The 18,453-nt window shown below is 44.9% G+C and overlaps 1 protein-coding gene across 1 annotated transcript in view; it reads left to right on the top strand.

The window, feature by feature from the left end:
• The window catches only part of LOC138757170 (interleukin-11 receptor subunit alpha-1-like), a 101,377-nt gene that overhangs the window by 47,574 nt on the left and 35,350 nt on the right, over positions 1-18,453 (top strand). The window contains exons 3-4 of the mRNA XM_069924084.1: positions 1,630-1,720; positions 7,834-7,894. Of these exons, the coding sequence (XP_069780185.1) occupies positions 1,630-1,720; positions 7,834-7,894 (152 nt within the window). The remainder of the gene's footprint in view (positions 1-1,629; positions 1,721-7,833; positions 7,895-18,453) is intronic.

Below are 18,453 nucleotides of genomic sequence, written 5' to 3'. Positions count from 1 at the left end.
TAGCCTCCGATCAGGTTCCTGCCATAGGGTCACGTGACCCTCTTTATTGGTTTGTATAAGAAATACAATACAATGAAGAAAAGGGAATGAAACTGAAAATACAGTATCACATGTATGTATATTAAGATAAAACTTCAAACAATTAACTCAGTTCTCCCTCCACTACAATGGATGGAAATAAAAAAGAACTCACCTATCCTACTTTAATTAAAAAATTAAAAAAAACTAACAAAAAAACAGCTGAGCAGATTATGCTGAGGGTTACATATATTTTGTAGTTTTTGGTTCCTACCGTAAATCAAAAAACAAAGGCAAGACTATATTGTGGCCACGATGAACCGGCCCCGCTTGTTACGCATGGTCGGTGGGGCATCTCTTCCGCTCCACGACGGAAGTGGTCGTGCGCTCTTGGGTCATACTGATGCAAGCGGCAAGGTGTATGCGTGGTCCAACTGCACAGCTGAAAAGCAAGCGTGCAAAGTTTAAATAAACGTTCCTGCTGTGACCTCAGAGCTCACAGTCTGTGTCTCCAGTCCCTTCACTCGCTTGCATCCAGCATGCTACACTATCTCATCTGGAAGAGTAAATACATCTAATCGTATTAGAAACACTTACATCATATGAAAATAAAACAAAAGGTAGCCACATATCTTCAAATTTCAGAGATGAAGCAAATACATGACCTCCCAAATGAGGTAAGATCCCCCCACCCCCCACCCCCCACCTCAACTTAGGCTTCTGTGCCCTTTTCTCCAGACAAGCAAGGAATAGGCAGCAGGAAACTGAGGAACAACGCCAAGCCCGCCTCCGTGCTGATGCCGCCAGGCATTCCATGAGCAGACAAGAGTGCCAAGGAAAAACAAGCAAGATTCCAAGCAATGCAAACAAAAGCTGCCAGCTGAAGGGTAGCACCATTTACTCAAGCCAACCTGCTAAATGCTGCATTCAGTTGCTCAGTTGACGTTGAATATTCTTTCCTTAATGCAATTGTAGTTGGCTCCATGTCAGAAGTATGCCAGCATTGTGGAGCAAAGAAATGGAAAGGTGACACACCATTAATATGTTGTTCCATTGGAAAACTTAGCGTACCTCTCTTGGCTGAGCCTCAGCAGCCATTGAAAACGCTGCTGCAGGGCACCACAGCAGAGTCCCAACATTTCCCAAAGATGATCAGAGCCTACAACTCAGCATTTCAGATCCCATCTTTTGGAGCCAACAACAACTGAGTGTCTCATTTCCCGGGCAACACCGGGTATCCTGCTAGGATAACATAAAGATGCATCACTTCTAAACATATAAGCATCATTTTTTTTTGTCTCTAAGGAGACTAATATAATGCAATCTCGAAATAAGTAGCCATTTCAGTTTGATTTGCGCCCCCCCCCCCAACGCCCATTCAGACATTTGGAGTCTTAACAGGTCTATGTGAAATGTGATTCTTTGTCCCTTCCTGATAAAGCTTCAAATCCACTAGCATTTCTCTGCCAATTGATAAGGAGAAAAGGTCAGTACCTTCAGTGACATCACAATATTCAGCTGCAAATTTACGAAAATTTTGATTAGCTTTCTATTCTTTCTATCGTATTTTCAGATAATACATTGAACTGAAGTTCCTCTTTTTTTTTCCAGATGATTGGTTCTATCTCCTGCATTCGTGATTTATTTGCTTTGGCCACTGTCTTTTTGATTCCAGCCAATGCAAATCATTTTGGAAGGAATGGTAAGCTTGTTGACATTCTTAAATATAAGAAAACATTGATGATTTCTCTTGATCAACCGATTATGCAAGAAGTATATTTCTGTGGCTTATGGCACAATTGTGGAGAGTAGGGCAAATGTTTGGTCTTCTCCCTTCCAAAGAGCACAGCTGAAGTTATGATGAGAAGGGAATCAATTTAACTATTTAAAGTTAAATGAATATCTTGCTCAAGGCATTGTGGCAGAGTATTTAGTGGTGGTTTGGGAGGAATTGTTAGAGCAGCTTGCACACACACATTTTAAAACACAGAATATTTGCAGGACTTTTGCAGAATGCTTTTTGCAGGAGGCAACGAAGTATGGACAACAGCTTCCCTGGGAGAGCATGTAATCTTTGCAGGCAGGGGAGAAGAGTTTTGCTCTCAGAGAGGGAGGGTATGAAACAGAGGAAAGAAAGACCAGACTTTTTCAGGTGCATTCTCCACTAAAAATGCGCCTGAAGAAGCAGGAGTGGCCCTTTGAATTGCCGTTCAGGTGGCAGCGTTTAAAGTGCAACACTGGCCACCTGAAGGACACAGCTGCACAGGATGCGCCTCTGAACACACTCCGGCTCCAGCCGAGTGTCAGCTGTGCTCCCACCCATTGATGTGATGTCCTTTTGAGCATGACAAGAAAGAACACAGGGCAATGGCAGACCCTGTGTAGGCAGGAGACAGAGTGATGATGATTTCAGCCTTTCTGAGTGTTCAGAACGAGATACGGCAGATCCTTGCTAAGGCTATTTGTGCTGTTGAAGCTCTTCAATCGTCCTTGAGATCTGAAAATCGCATTGGTGCAATCAGGAAAAGGTTCCTGCAAAGGTTGAGGGCAAGAAGACAGTTAGCGGTCGAAAGGCACGCAGAACGTAAGCACCGCAGACGAAGGCGAATGTTGCTTGTCAGTCAATTAGCTATGGTGACACATTGGTCTCTCTGGAGCTTGAACCGACCTCAGGGTGCCGAGTTCTGGAGTAATGTCCTCACCAAATTTGATGATGCTGAGTGGAGGAGACACTTTCGTATGTCACGTGGCTCCTTTCACTTCGTGCTGGAACTCATAGAACCGCACCTGAAGGTGCATAGACCGGACTTGCAGCGACCATTGGTGCCTGGAATTCAATTAGCCGTGGCCTTGTGGTGGTATGCCACCCCTTGTGAGTATCGATCCCTCAGTACCATCTTTGGAATAGGTGTCAGCACCATGTTCATGGTGGTGCAGGAGGTGACTGGCGCCTTGAGGAAGTTCCTCGGTAAACGTTTAATCTCCCTGCCAAGTGGAACACGTCTCCAGGAGACCATTGACAGCTTTGCGCAAAGGGGATACCCAATGTGTGCTGGTGCCATTGATGGGTCACACATTCCCATTATTGCACCCAGCGTGTATGCTGCAGCCTACTACAATCGCAAAGGGTGGCATTTGGTGGTCCTGCAAGCGGTGGTCAACCACAGATTCTGGTGAGTTAAGCCTCTATTGATCTTTATCACGTCACATTTCAAATGACTATAACTTCACTGTAATTTCCATTCATGTTACAGCTTCTCAGCTGTGTTTGTGGGGTGGGTGGGCTGCATGCATGATGCCCGAGTGCTTGCCAACTCTCCTCTGTATAGAAAAGCAGAGGACCAAGGCAGATACCTCTTCCCACGTGACGTGAGTGTTCACCCTTCAAAGCTCCGTGTTTCAATATGTTATGCTTGCTTGCTGTGTCAATGTTCAGGTACATGAATTAACTACATTTCTGCATTGTTGTGCCTTCAGGTGTCCAAGGATGTTGAAGAGCGAATGTTCCAGCACATCTTGTGGGTGATGCGGCATACCCCCTACGAAGCTGGCTGATGAAGGGGTTCACACAGCACCGAGTACTGGACCCGGATCAGTGAAGATTTAACAAGGCCCTTAATTCAGCCAGGATAGTGGTGGAACATATGTTTGGCTGTCTAAAAAGCTGCTGGCGGTGCCTGTCCAAGCTTCTAGATAGCTCTACTGCCTTAGTCCCAGATGTTGTGTTTGCCTGCTATGTACTGCACAATATATGTGAGATTAACAAGGAAGACTTCCCTTCAGAGTGGACATTGGTTGAAGCAGATGGTCCTGCACCCAATAGTGCAGATTGTCTTGATCAGCAGGCCCATGGGCACCAGGTCATATGTTCAGCCATTATGTCCATCCTGTAAGGGTATGTCCCTGTTAACCAGCTCCCCATTTTCCACAACTTGTTCCACCCTCCCCACCCAATGCGGTGACATGAGCCTGCTGCCTGGCATGTGCTCTCACGAATGAATGGGTGCATATAAATGAAACATGTGACTTGTGTGCTTGTCAAAAATTTAATAAAAGATGTTCTTTGAGAAATCACACTGCTTCATAAATATCTGAGGTAGATATCGCAACGTTAATGTTTCACATCATGCTTAAACTTGAAGTAAACCATGGAATGGACAAATAACGGTGCAAATCCACTCCGCACTTGAACACCACAGACAAACACAAAAACAGTAAACACAACAAACACCGCCACCCGGCACCATAGCATCTCACTGCTGAGTGTTTACATCCTTAAATTGTCGTACATACATTGCACTTATGAGGGGCTTCATGAACAACAAAAGTGAACAGTGAGTTGGCAGCATTAAGGATGTTTAGTCCAACACAAACCTCATTCCAGCATTGAGAGGAATGAGTTGGGGGGGTGGGGGGGTGAAATGAGGTACCTGTCCCGGACCCCAGCATCTCAGTCATGCCAAAGCGTCCACTACTGTGATGCACTGGTGTGGAATGAAATGGCATGGTGGGTGGAGGGGCCAGGTACATGGAATGAGGCTGACTGTATGACTATGGGGATGGGGAGGCCTCCATTCACGTGACCAATCTATTGATGACTGACTGACTGCCTGTCCGTTGCGGTGCTCAGTCCCCGCAGGGAAGCTGCAAACTCAAACACCAATTGGGCTTGCTTCAGAACGGCGCGTTGCTTCCTCGTCCTCCCTCCGGTCGGTGAGCATGACTCTCGTGATCCAGCGCCTCCTCTCACGCTGGTGGTCTCTCTCACTGTCCTCCCTGTCAAATGCCAACATCGCCTGCAGCTCCTTCGAAAGAACCTGACCCTTGGTAAGTCACTGGCGCTTGTGTCTGGAACCAAAGGCTGTGGGTGGAAACAGGAAAAATGCATCAGCATTGGACTTGGGTGCTTCTCCATAAACATAACCTCAGATGCTACTGTACCTGTGTTCTCTGTTGAGAGTGCCGCCTTGCCACTTCCAGGGACAGTGACCTCTGTCACTGGGGGCATCCAAATCCATGGCTGCCTGGTCCTCAGCGGTGGCCTCCTCCTCCTGGACCAGCATGCCACCTCCATTGCCACTGGGTGAACTCTGAGATCCCTCAGGGATGAGCTCTGGGGTATCAGGGCTCTCCAGAGCGTTGGCTGCATTCAAAGGAGTAGCTGAGCAGCTCACCCCCCCAGAGAGTGTGGCACTGGTAGAAGTACTGCCACTCCTTGCACCCATTGCCACTCCTCCTGTTGTGGTCCAGGACTGCGAGAATTTCTTCCTCATGCTGTTCAGCTTCGTGACCACCCAGTTTTTACTGCGCTTGTGCTGTGAGCACTCCAGACAGCTACTTAAATGTAGGATTATCCCTCACTGTCCCAGTGAGTTCCCTTTCCTGGGATTCCTGAGTCAGATGGTCTAGAAGCAGTCTTACCTCTTCGTCAAGCCTTTCTTGGAGCCATTGTTCAAATCAACTGTTTTCCTGCACTGCTAAAACAAATCGACTGAATCTGCACTAGCCTGCCTACACAATGTACTTCAAGATTTGCACCAGGCCTCTCCGGCTGACGACGTCACTGCCACGTCAGCAGCCCGCCCTTTTGACAGCCGCTTTCAGTCAGCTCCATTCAGGTGGCTGGGGGAGCCACTGTACTGCGCTGATTAGCCCTCTCGGAGGAGAGTTACCAGGCTCACCTCAAAGGCACCTCCTGCACATTCATGTGGCCTCCCCACAACTGCTTATTGCCAAAATATGTGACTTTACATGCGGGGCAATTGGCCACCTGAAAGTGCCTACACAGAAATCAGTTCCTGAAGGACAAGCTGGCAAACCTTTGAAGGCTGCCTGGTCAGCAGAGAAGACTGGCATTCTGAAAGGTGACCTGAAAGAAAGAGGATCATCTGGACAACCCTGAAGGGGGCAAGTTTTGTCAGCAAGACTGATTGAGAAGGTATCAGTTGTGGATGTCCTGAAAAGGAATCTCTCTCTGAAAATCAGCAAGAACCCTCCTGAGTAGTAACTATTTGCCTGTTAGGCACTAAAGTCTGGTGAACTTTGTTAATGCTAATGTCTGCACAGTACAAGAATTGCCTGCAACCAGTAAGATTGGACTGTGATCCAAAGAACTTTTCTAAGCTTATAATTACATTACACACACCTGCGCTTAGTATTAGAGGAGGAATTAAGTAGGTTAAATATGTTAAGAAAGTTGATAGTAATAAGTTAGTTTAATTCTGTTTTCTTGTTCAAATATAATTTAAAACTACTTTTGTTTAAGTAACCCTGTGTTGTAGTGTATATCTATTGCTGTTGGTTTTTGGGATCCTCTGGTCTCCGTAACAACATGACTGTCCTTGCCGCAGAAAAATTAGGATGAAAGGAATGCAAAATGACTTTGCATTTTGTAAATTACTTTACATTTTGGAAAGGCAAATCTAAATAGGTCATATGCATTAAATAGTAGGCTATTGAGATGTGCAACAAAGGGATTTAGGAGTTGTGGTAAATAGTACCCTCAAGGCTGATACTCAGGTAGATGGTGTGGTGAAGAAGGCATTTGGAATGTTGGCCTTCATAAATCGGAGTATTGAATTCAAGAGTAGGGAGGTTATGATGAAATTGTACAAGGCATTGGTGAGGCCAAATTTGGAGTACTGTGTACAGTTTTGGTCACCAAATTATAGGAAATATATAAACAAAATAGAGAGAGTGCAAAGAAGGTTCATGAGAATGTTGACAGGATTTCAAGGTTTGAGTTACAGGGAAAGGTTGTGCAGACTGGGGCTTTTTTCTCTGGAGCGTAGAAGATTGAGAGGGGACTTGATAGAGGTGTTTAAGATTTTAAAAGGGACAGACAGAGTAAACGTGGAATTCAATTAAGAGTGGGGGAGATTGAAACTAGAGGACATGGTTTAAGATTGAAGGGGTAAAATTATAAGAGGAACATGAGGGGAAATTTCTTTACGCAAAGGGTGGTAGGGATGTGGAATGAGCTTCCGGCAGATGTGGTCGAGGCGGGATCATTGGTAACATTTAAGGAAAGACTGGATAGTTACAATGATAGGAGAGGACTGGAGGGGTATGGACCGGGTGCTGGTCAATGGGACTAGGAGGGTGAGGATTTGTTATGGCATGGACTAGTAGGGCCGAACTGGCCTGTTCTGTGCTGTAAGTGGTTATATGGTTAAGTACCTGATTGACAGAAAAATGGTTTGTTGGGAGATTACAAAAGCAGCAATAGAAACACTCTGAGAAAAATCCCATAGTATGCTAAGTAAATTAATTTGTTTAAGTCCTTCCAATTTTATGGAATGTAATCTTTTATTGAATGGCTAAAGATTCTTGCTTATTGATCATGTTTATTATTTCATGGTAATTCTTGCAAGGCTTCTTATAATGTTTGTAAATATACAGTTTTTTTTATAATAAATAAACATTGGCACATAGGCCATTTAAAATGTTGGTTAGAAAGAAGAAATCTGCAGATGCTGTGGTCTAATGCAATGCACAAAAGTGATCTTCAGGTAATAGCTGTTGTAATGCAGAAATTTGAGAGGGTTTTTTTGCCAGTAATTAGATCCTTAGTCTGCAGTTCAATCTGTTCTTTAATCTGAAGAGCCTCTCAGGTCAATGTAATGCTCTGGTAATTTTGAAAACACATTTTTGTGTAAGGGCCATATGTTAAGGTGGCCTGCTTAGATTTTGCTGTTGTTAAATACCCTGAACTTGTGTTTAAATATGTACTTTTAAAGAATGATTTGCAATTGTCATTTTGATAGATCAGGAGATTGAGAAATAACCATCTGGAGTATTTTTGTTCTGTCCTAGATTTCTTGTATGGAAGAATTGGAACAGATATTACCTTGATGTGCAATGCTACAAATGACAGGTACGCTTGCATTTTGTTCAATTATGGATGCCTGTGGCAAGTGGCTTGTTTGATACCTTTTTTAATGCATTTATGGCTTGTGATTGTGTGCATTCACTACGTCACTTCATTTGGCTGGCATCGAGAAATATTGCATTCTTTAATCTTTTGGCCAAGATCAGTAAATCCTCAACATATTATAAGTCACAATTGCATTTCACAACAGCTGTAAAATTTGAACACTTTTTTAAATTAACAATGTAAGATTGGTCAAAGAGATGGATTTTAAGAGTTACTTTTTAAAAAAAATATTATAAAACCCTGAGTGTATGGCACCTACAGGGAATGGTAGACGCCAGATAGTGAGTTCTCCGGGTGCTTGATACTCAGTCTTACAATGCCTAACTAATACACTTGCATGAAGAATAAACATTTTAAAGACAAAAAGATTACACTGTACCTAGACTGAACAAACTTCACATCCATGAATATATCCACCTTAAAGATTTTTACTTTATTTTCAGTCACATTCTTTGAAAACATTTAATCACCCCTGCATCTCCCTGGAACTGTCTGAAAGACGGACAATAACATTATAGATAATTAACCTTCCCTCCCCCCAAGTTTACAGATAAAGCCCTACTAATATGCTGGTACTTAATAAAGATAAAGACTCTAACTAATTAGGCAGCCAATGGCGAGTAGCATCAACCAGCTTTTTAATCCTGGGTGATGTCATTTTATTCAAACAGTAGCTATGAATGAAGCACGACTAAGGCACTCTGCTAGCTCCCATCTTCACCAAATGTTCATGTGTTACTTCAGAGAAAATTTACTTTTACAATTTTAAACTGTTATTTAATTTTTTAATTTATTCTTATTTATAGTAATTTCATTGATTTATTTAGTTTTTTTTTTGCCGGTTGCTTGAGGTTGCCAATTGTTTGAATTCCAGATAACATGGGTTTTAGATGGGATGTCTTGGGGAATAAGTCTTCAAACTCTTAAAACTAGATACTTTATAGTTGCACTGCCAGTGATAGGGTCAGTAAAGAAGGATGCATGAATGGAACTAGAGATGTTGAGGCAAATGGAACTGGAGGAAAATGTGAAGAAATGGTGAGATGAGATTAAAAAGGGATTTAATTATTGAATTTGAAAGATTGATATAGATAATTAAAGATGGGTTTTTTGCTAAAGAGGCTTATTGTGGGACAGCTACATTTCACATAGACTGAAATCTTGGAATTGATGGAGAGTGATAAATGCAAATATGGAGATAGCAAAAGAGATACCATGATTTCAGGGTCATTAGATCTGGATCAGTGTAATAGATCTGTGTTAATATTAATATTCAGGTTACTGTTAAACTATGTTTCTTATAAATATGTCTTAGGTAATGAAGTGGGTTTGCAACAGGGCTATATACACCCATACAATACATTCAGAAGTGAGGTCATCTTTCAAAGTCGTGACATTTGCAAGCCAGCGTTATGAAGGTCACATGGTTTCCAAGAAACTGGAGCTGGCAACTGTTAAAAATTCTAGTAAATGGTCACATGGTTTCCAAGAATTGAGATTGATGTCATTGATGAGGTAATGTCGCATGATTTTGAGAACTATGTTGGCAAATTCATATATTTTGAGGCAGTTCAGAAGTCAAGACCCTGTGCAACACACAGGAGTTGGACCTTTGTGAAAGATAGGGTTGAATTGCAGTAACCATAATAAGTGCAGTAACCATAATGCCTTTGGCTTGGCTTCGCGGACAAAGATTTATGGAGGGGTATGTCCACGTCTGCTGCAGGCTCGTTGGTGACTGACAAGTCCGATGCAGGACAGGCAGGCATGGTTGCAGCGGTTGCAAGGGAAAATTGGTTGATTGGGATTGGGTGTTGGGTTTTTCTCCTTTGTCTTTTGTCATTGATGTGGGCTCTGCGGTCTTCTTCAAAGGAGGTTGCTGCCCGCCGAATTGTGAGGCGCCAAGATGCACGGTTGGAGGCGATATCAGCCCACTGGCGGTGGTCAATGTGGCAGGCACCAAGAGATTTCTTTAAGCAGTCCTTGTACCTCTTCTTTGGTGCACCTCTGTCTCGGTGGCCAGTGGAGAGCTCACCATAGAACACGATCTTGGGAAGGCGATGGTCCTCCATTCTGGAGACGTGACCCACCCAGCGCAGTTGGGTCTTCAGCAGCATGGATTCGATGCTTGCGGACTCTGCCAGCTCGAGTACTTCAATGTTGGTGATGAAGTCATTCCAATGAATGTTGAGGATGGAGCAGAGACAGCGCTGATGGAAGCGTTCTAGGAGCCGTAGGTGATGCCGGTAGAGGACCCAGGATTCGGAGCCGAACAGGAGCGTGGGTATGACAACGGCTCTGTACATGCTGATCTTTGTGTGTTTATTCAGGTGGTTGTTTTTCCAGACTCTTTTGTGTAGTCTTCCAAAGGTGCTATTTGCCTTGGCAAGTTTGTTGTCTATCTCTTCGTCGATCCTTACATCAAAAGAAATGGTGCAGCCGAGATAGGTAAACTGTTTAACCGTTTTGAGTTCAGTGTGCCCGATGGAGATGTGGGGGGGCTGGTGGTCATGGTGGGGAGGTGGCTGATGGAGGACCTCAGTTTTCTTCAGGCTGACTTCCAGGCCAAACATTTTGGCAACCATGATGTGTAACTCCTAATAAAAGGAGAATACAGAAATGTGAATTTCAAAAAGGGAACCACTTTCCAACTGCTTTTCTTTTGAAAATAAAGAGTACAGCTTCATCGTGGAAGGAAACTCGGTGACTCTTAAGAAGATAAGGGGGAGTTGAAGATTACTAGTTTGAGAGATTAAGAAGAAATCTCTTCCTAGAAAATGGCTCAAAAAGATTCATGAGTTTGGAAAAATCTAAGAACTTGAAGTTAACAAATAGTTGCCTTTGAGCAACTATTTATAGAAATTGGATACTTCACTCTGGCTTTATAATTACTTCTGAACCACAATTTAGAAAGATCTTAAAGTTCAACAAGAAGCTTTAAACTGGATATTAAATTTGACTTTTCAGATTCAAGTGTAAACTAAAATAGTTTTGTCTCTAATACACACACATTAACATTTGCACATAGAGGTTAAATTTAAAGTTTAGACATAAGAAATATTATGTAATTAATAGTTTAATAAAATCTATTATTTTGAATTTACCATTGTCTGCTGAATCTTCCATTGATGTTTCTTTGTTAGTACTAATAAGATTTTATTAGTTGTTGCACAGTTACAATGTGTGGTGTTGCAGAGGAAGAAGTAATGGATTTGCAAGGGACTGGATAAATAGTCAAAAATTCAAATTTTCTTATTTAACATGCTGTGACCAAGGATGGTGCAACAGATCACATCTAGGCTAAAAGTTGCAAGGTAATGGGATGAATTCTCCACTCTGTGAACAGAATTTATGGTGGTGGGGGGGGGTGCTGTGTGGAGGGTAAAGCCAATCTTGTCATTGTTCATCTGAAGGAAGTAACATTTCCAAAATATGAAATTGGGAAAGCAATTTGGCAATGTAGTAAACATTGGGAATGATTGGAACCTGCATAAATACCTGTATAACTAAAGGAATGGAGCCTGTAAAAAATGAAGGAAGAGGTGGGGAGAGTTGCACAGAGGATAAGTACTGAAGAATTGGATATGGTCGTCTGCATCAAACGTTGGAGAGAGTTGAAGGCCGCCATCCAGCTGGACGGCATCACATTATTTCGGGCTCAGAGATGCTGCTTTGTGTGGTAAAGTCTATGGCAGTGGCCTGCGCGTCTACATCAACACGAAATAGTGCAAGGACTCAAAATGAGCCTCCAGACACTGCTCAAAGCTGGTGGAATTTGTGACAGTCAGTTGTAGACCATTTTTGTATACTGCAGGAATTCACCACAGTCCTCATAGTTGCAGTATGTCCCCACCCCCCGGCGCCATCGCCAAAGAGGCAATCTGGGAACTGTGAGGCTATAAATAAACTGCAGACCACATACCCTGGTGGACTGATTATTATCACTGGGGATTTCAACCAGGTGAACCTAAATTCCGTCAATATGTGGACTTCACTACGAGAGGGGCAAACACATTGGACCTTGTGTATACAAACATTTCTGATGCCCTGAACCCACCTCGCATACTCCGAACCCTGGATCCACCTCAGATTCTCAAACCACATCTCTGTAATGTTGATCCCAGCATTCAGACCACTCATAAGACACTCCAGACCAGTCCAGAAGTAGGCTAAAACCTGGCCAGTGGGGGGCACTTATGCACTTCAAGACTGCTTTGAGCGCACTGACTGGAACATGTTTCAAGGAAGCAGCAACCAGTAGTGACTGCTTCAATCTGGAGGAGTATATAACATCAGTGACTGGCTACGTCAGTAAGTGTTTGGCAAATGTCACTGTGTCCAAGACCATGATAACTCGCTCCAATGGAGGTTTGGATGCTGCATGTGGCCTTTAGAGTGAACACATTGGAAGGGCATCCAAGACATTAGCAAACACAGGATTACACCATCTGCCTGTGCTGGTGATGCCTTCCTCCCAAATGCTCTGAACAATTTCTACAAGCCCTTTGAGGCAAAAAAATGATGTTGCGGCAAAGAAGACCACCTCTCCTCCAAATGACCAGGTGCTGTGTCTTGCAGTGGCTGACGTGAAAAGATCAACCTGTGGAAAGCTTCTGGACTGGTTAACGTTCCCAGCAGAGTGCTCAGGGGATGTATGGCTCAGCTAGTGGATGTTCTCTCCGCCACCTTTAACATCTCCTTGAGCAGCGCCGTGCCTCAAAGCCTTCACCATTGTCCCCGTGCCAAAGAAGTCGGCTGTGTCCTGCTTCAATGACTACCACCCTATTGCCCATCGTCATGAAGTGCTTCAAGAGGCTCATCATGGTTTACATCGAGCTCCTGCTGCCCCCGTCACTAGACCCCCAGCATTTCACATACAGACCCAACTGCTCTGTGGATGATGCCTTCACCACTGCCCTCCATCTAGCCTTCACCCACCTGGGTTTGTATGTTCAAATGCTGTTTATTGACTTCAACTCAGCATTCAACACAATCACACCACAGTACCTGATAAAGAAGTTGAGCCTGCTGGGTTTAAACACCTCCCTCTGCAATTGAATTTTTGACTCCCTGTCATGGAGACATCAGGCAATCTGGATTGGTAAGAGCTCCTCGAAGACCATCATACCGAGCACAGCCTTCCCCCCCCCCCCCCCCCCCCCGCCCCAAGGTTTGTGTGCGCAGTCCAATGCTGTTCACACTACTGACCCATGACTGTGCAGCTTAACACACCTTGAACCACATCATCAAGTTTGCTGACAATACAACTGTGGTGGGCCTGATCAGTAAGAATGACGAGTTAGAGTACAGAGATGAAGTGCAGTCACTAACGGACTGGTGAACAGCCAACAACCTGTTTCTGAACGTCAAAAAAACAAGAGATGATTGTCGATTTCAGGAGGGCTCAGGGGGTCCACGGTCCACTGATCATTGACTGTTCCACTATTGGGGTCATCAAGAGTATTAAGTTCCTTGGAGTACACTTAGCGTAGAACCTCACATGGTCCCTTAATACAAGCTCCATAGCTAAGAAAGCCCAGCAGCACCTCTTCTTCCTGAAAAGGCTGAGGAAAGTTCATCTCCCATCCTCCATCCTCACTACATTCTACAGAGGATGTATCGAGAGCATCCTGTGCAACTGCATCACCACCTGGTTTGGAAGCTGTACCTCCTCAGTCTGCAAGACCCTGCAAAGGATATTGAAGTCAGTGGAAAAGATCATTGGAGCCTCTCTTCCTACCATGAAGGACATCTACAACACTCGATGCAGATGAAAGACAATAAACATTGTGAAGGACTCCACATACCCCTCAAGTAAAATGTTCTCCTGCAGCACCGCTAAAGGCAGAACTACTGAAATAAATTCTGTCCACACCAAGCAAGTAAAACAGTAACGGCTGTTTATTCGAACCACGCGCATTCCTTTTTAGGGGAGGCGACAGGGTCATGGGAGTAATGTCATAATGCTGCGAGGCTGTGCCATTCCCCTGGAAATGTGCTCCTGCAGCCTGAAACTTCTGCGTGGGGGGAGCCCCTGTGCCCTGCCTTGCTGGCTGTTTGCTACAGTGATTCAGCCTGTCATGTGCAGGGTTGACCCGGCCCATTACACCCCCTTCTGCCATCTGGTAGGAGGTACTGCAGCACTCGGACCCATGCATCCAGATTGGGTGAGAGATTTTTTCCCCCAGGCCATCAGACTCCTGAACTCCCAGAACATTTGGGGACTGGGTACCGTGGAATGTTAATGCAAAAGCTTTAAATATTTTAAATGTGTTTAACATCTATTCTAACCTATATTTATGCTCTTGTGGTTCTGGAGAAATGCTATCTCATCTTTTACTGTGGAAGCATGGTATGAACGACAAATAAAGATGACGACTTGGATGAGTAGTGCATCAAATCTGTGTGCACAGGTTCCAAGATGATTTTGTTTGTTTTAACTGAGGCTATTACATTGTCCTCAGAGAAGCAAGAATTCAAATAAAGAATTGGGAGTGAAGTGAAAATATTTGAAAAGTGATGACTTTGGAGAAGGAGAAATAAGGTCAGAAGGCCTGTGAATGTTTTAAGAACAATAATGAAGTGATGGTTTAAGAGTGAAGTAATGTTTTGACCACATATTAAAAGCAACCTGCATCTTTTGTGATTTCTGCTGTGTAAGTCAGTTTCTAAAGATTGGCATTTATAAGAGTTGTGTGGTAAAGTGCTGGCAATAAATCTCTGACTATCTTGCTCAAAATAGAATGGGATAAAATGTCAAATGCTGAGAGAGGGATTTCAAGATCAAGACCTCATTACTACTTCTTTTCTTGCTCTTTCATTGTTTAACAATATGGTTGAGGAACATTGTTCATGAACAACATAGACTTTCCTGGGCTTGTGAGACATGGTTTGGTGAAATGAATTGGGACAGAACGGACTATTGTAAAATGGTGATCAAGCAATTCAAATGCAGATTTAAAGTAAAACTGATGGCAGAACAGAATTGTTGAAAAACAGGGTATCATCACCCTTTCCTGGAAGCTTTGCACAAAGGATTCTTTATTTCCTATTTGACAGGCTCCCACCTGCATGATGCAACTGAGCAGTTGTACAAGCCGACATCCTTGTTGTGCCCTCGTTACAAATTCTAACTTCTGGGTTCTTGCACATCCTGGTTCTAATTGCACCACATAGGCATTCCTAAATTGGGATTCCCACCTATCACCGATTCCTCCTCTTAATTTTTGTATCACCGCTTTTCAGTAACCTGTCCCAATTTCTTCTTGTCAAGTCGTTTTCTGGCCATCTGATTGTACAAGTACAACCTGACAAAACAGCATTCTCCAGTCCTCTGTACAAAACATGCAGACACACAACCAGACATAACACACGTACAGACAAAAAATGCATATGCAGGACAAACATTTTGTCTGTACAAATAAAAATTCTTTGTCTCAGATGGTTAATGTAAACAGTTCATTTTGTCATTCAGCATTCTCCCTGACTGTAGGAAGAAGCTGTTTCTCAGCCTAGTGGCGCTGGCTCTGAAACTCCTGTATGTCTTCCCTGATGGGAGCCGCTGATAGCTGCTGTGTGCAGGGTGGAAGGGGTCTTCAATGATTTTGTGTGCCCTCCTTAGACAACGATCCTGGTAGATTACACTGATGTAGGGAGGGAGACTCCCGTAATCTCTGCCACTCTCGTGGTCCTGTGGATTGACCACCACTCCATTTCTCTGCAGCATCCGTACCACACTGTGATGTAGTTGGCCAGGACACTTTTGATAAAGCTCCTATTAAAAGTTGACATAATGGTGGCCGGTTGCCTTGCCTGCTTCAGTCTTCTCAGGAAGTGCAGTCACTGTTGCGCCTTTCTGACAAGTGAGGAGATGTTGAGTGTTCACGATAGGTCACTAGTTAAGTGAACTCCAAGGAACTTGGTGCTTTCCACACCCTCTACCAGAGAGTTGTTGATGTGTAGTAGTCATTCCTGGTCCTCCTGAAGTCCACGATCATCTTTTTCGTCTTGTCCATGTTGAGACTCACGTTGTTCGTCTCACATAATTTCACGAGATTTTCCACCTCTTCTCTGGTGTGATTTGTCGTTGTTGCTCATGAGGCAGACTACTGTGGTGTTATCTGCAAACTTGATGTCACTATAGGAGCTGGATCTGTCGATGCAGTTGTGGGTCAGTAATGTGAACAGGAATGGGCTGAGCAGACAGCCCTGAGGTTCACCAGTGCATGACTGTGTTCTACTGCAGACCCAGATGGTCTGTAATGTTTCTGTTAAGAAGTCCATAATCCAGTTACAGAGTGGGATGTTGAGTCCCAGGGAGGCCAGCTTCTCTACCAGCTTCTGGGCATTGATCATATTAAATGGCAAGCTGAAGTCCTTGAACAGCATCCTGGCATGAGGTGTCATTCTCCAGTTAGGCCAGGATGAAGTGAAACGACAAGGCAATAGCATTGCCCATGGAATTATTTCTTCGATAAGCAAATTGAAATAGGTCCAGCATCTCCAGGAAGTGTCCTTTGATGCATTGTATCATCAGATGCTCAAAGCATTTCATAATGGTGAACGTAAGTGCCACAAGCCCATGCCACACAATTATTTTCAACCCTGGTACCTTTAGAACAGTAGGATGAAACTGGAGCACCCGGCGGAAGCCCACACAGACACAGAAAGAATGCACAAACTCTGTAGAGTCCGGATTCGAACCCTGGTCACTGCCACTAACACAGCATTGTGCCAACCACTACACTAATCTTGCCACCAATTATATTTATTTTCATGAATTCATCCTGCAGTTAAAGTGAATTTGGTAAATATGTATACTTTTTGAGTTTGAATTTGCTCAAGGTCTGAGTGGTGGCTTGTTTTGAAAATTTGTCCATAAATAAGTCTTCAAAAAACAAAGCTTCATGTTAAAGATGTAACAACAGTAAAATGCTTTTGTTATTTTAACTGAAGAATGCCAGATCTTTTGTAAACAGTAAGATTTTAGTTCATGTGTGTAATAAATATAAAACAAGAGCCTGATATTGAATATTCGCAGGCATTGGTTGGACTGTAGCGGCAGCAATAACACACACACAACCAGACGGGTTGAGCTCAGTGAGCAGACTATTTTATTGCAGGCTGCTGGGCAGTACTTATACTCCCAGCCCTGACCTGGCTGATAACTGCGCTGGAGGGCGATGGCGTCACCCAGGCGTCATGTGGTCCCTCAGCGTGGGCTTCTGAGCCCCGTGCTGGGAAGAAGGGAACAACCCGACGGCGCCATTTTGGCTGGCTGCCCCACTGCGTGGCTTACAGGCAGGGCCAGTTCGCCTGCCTTGTGGTGAGCTGCCACACAGGCCACCCCCCACCCCCCCCCCCCCAGAACTGGCGCCAATGTCCTTTTTTGCCGGGCAGCCTCGCTTCTTGGTCTGGGCTACGACCACTGGCTCAGTGGGATCGAGGTGCGCTGACTTCAGCCTGTCCACGGTAAACAGCTCACACTTGTCGCCAATATCCAGCGTGAACGTGGAGCTGCAACCCTGTACAACCCCTCGTACGAACGCTGCAGAAGTGACGCGGTCGGGCCCCGTTGAACGAAAACATACTCTGTGGAAAGCAGTTCGCTGGAAATGTGAGATGGGCGGGTGCCGTGCCTGGGCGGCGGTAGGGGTTTGAAGGAGTCCAAACATGCCCTGAGGTGAGGAAGTCGTTCGTGCGGTGACCGCTGTGGATTGTGAGGTGCGTTGATGAACTCACAAGGTAGTGCCAGCGGCATACCATAGACCAGCTCAGCAGATGATGCCTGCAGATCTTCCTTGGGAGTGGAGCGGATACCCAGGAGCACCCAAGGCAGTTCGTCCGCCCTGTTGGGACCAGTGAGGCGGGCCATGAGTGCCGACTTAAGGTGGCGGTGCAGACATTCGACCAGTCCATTGGCCTGCGGGTGGTAGGCCGTGGTGCTGTGTAGCTAGATCCCCAACCTGTTGGCGAGCTGTGCCCAGTGCGCAGATGTGAACTGGGCGCCCCGATCGCTGGTGAGGTGACCCGGAATGCAGAACTGGGTGACTCAACCACGCCACAGTGCTTGGGAGCAGGAGTCGGTGGAGGCATCTGGCATCAGGATCGCCTCAGGCCAGCAAGTGGTGCAGTCCACCACCGTAAACAGGTAATGGTTGCCCTGGGAAACGGGTAAGGGCCTGACGATGTCCACGTGAATGTGGCTGAACCATTTCCGGACGTGCTCGAACTCCTGTACAGGTGCCCTGGTGTGCCTGTGTATCTTGGACATCTAGCAATGGGTGCATGTTCTGGCCCAGCCCGCGATCCGTTCCGCAGCCCATGCCATACAAACCGTTCTGCCACCATCCAGACCGTTGACCTGATAGACGGATGCAAAAGGTCGTGGATGTGACAGAAGACCTGCCTGCGCCACTGGTGGGGAACCACTTGCTGCGGGGTGCCCAAGGAGATATCGCAGAGGATGGTGCCTTCGCTGCTCGGAGTCGGGAGGTTTC

This window comes from Narcine bancroftii, chromosome 3 (genome assembly GCF_036971445.1).
Source record: "Narcine bancroftii isolate sNarBan1 chromosome 3, sNarBan1.hap1, whole genome shotgun sequence".
In the NCBI taxonomy this organism is placed as follows: Eukaryota; Metazoa; Chordata; class Chondrichthyes; order Torpediniformes; family Narcinidae; genus Narcine; species Narcine bancroftii.
This window is presented reverse-complemented; position numbering and strand designations above follow the sequence as displayed.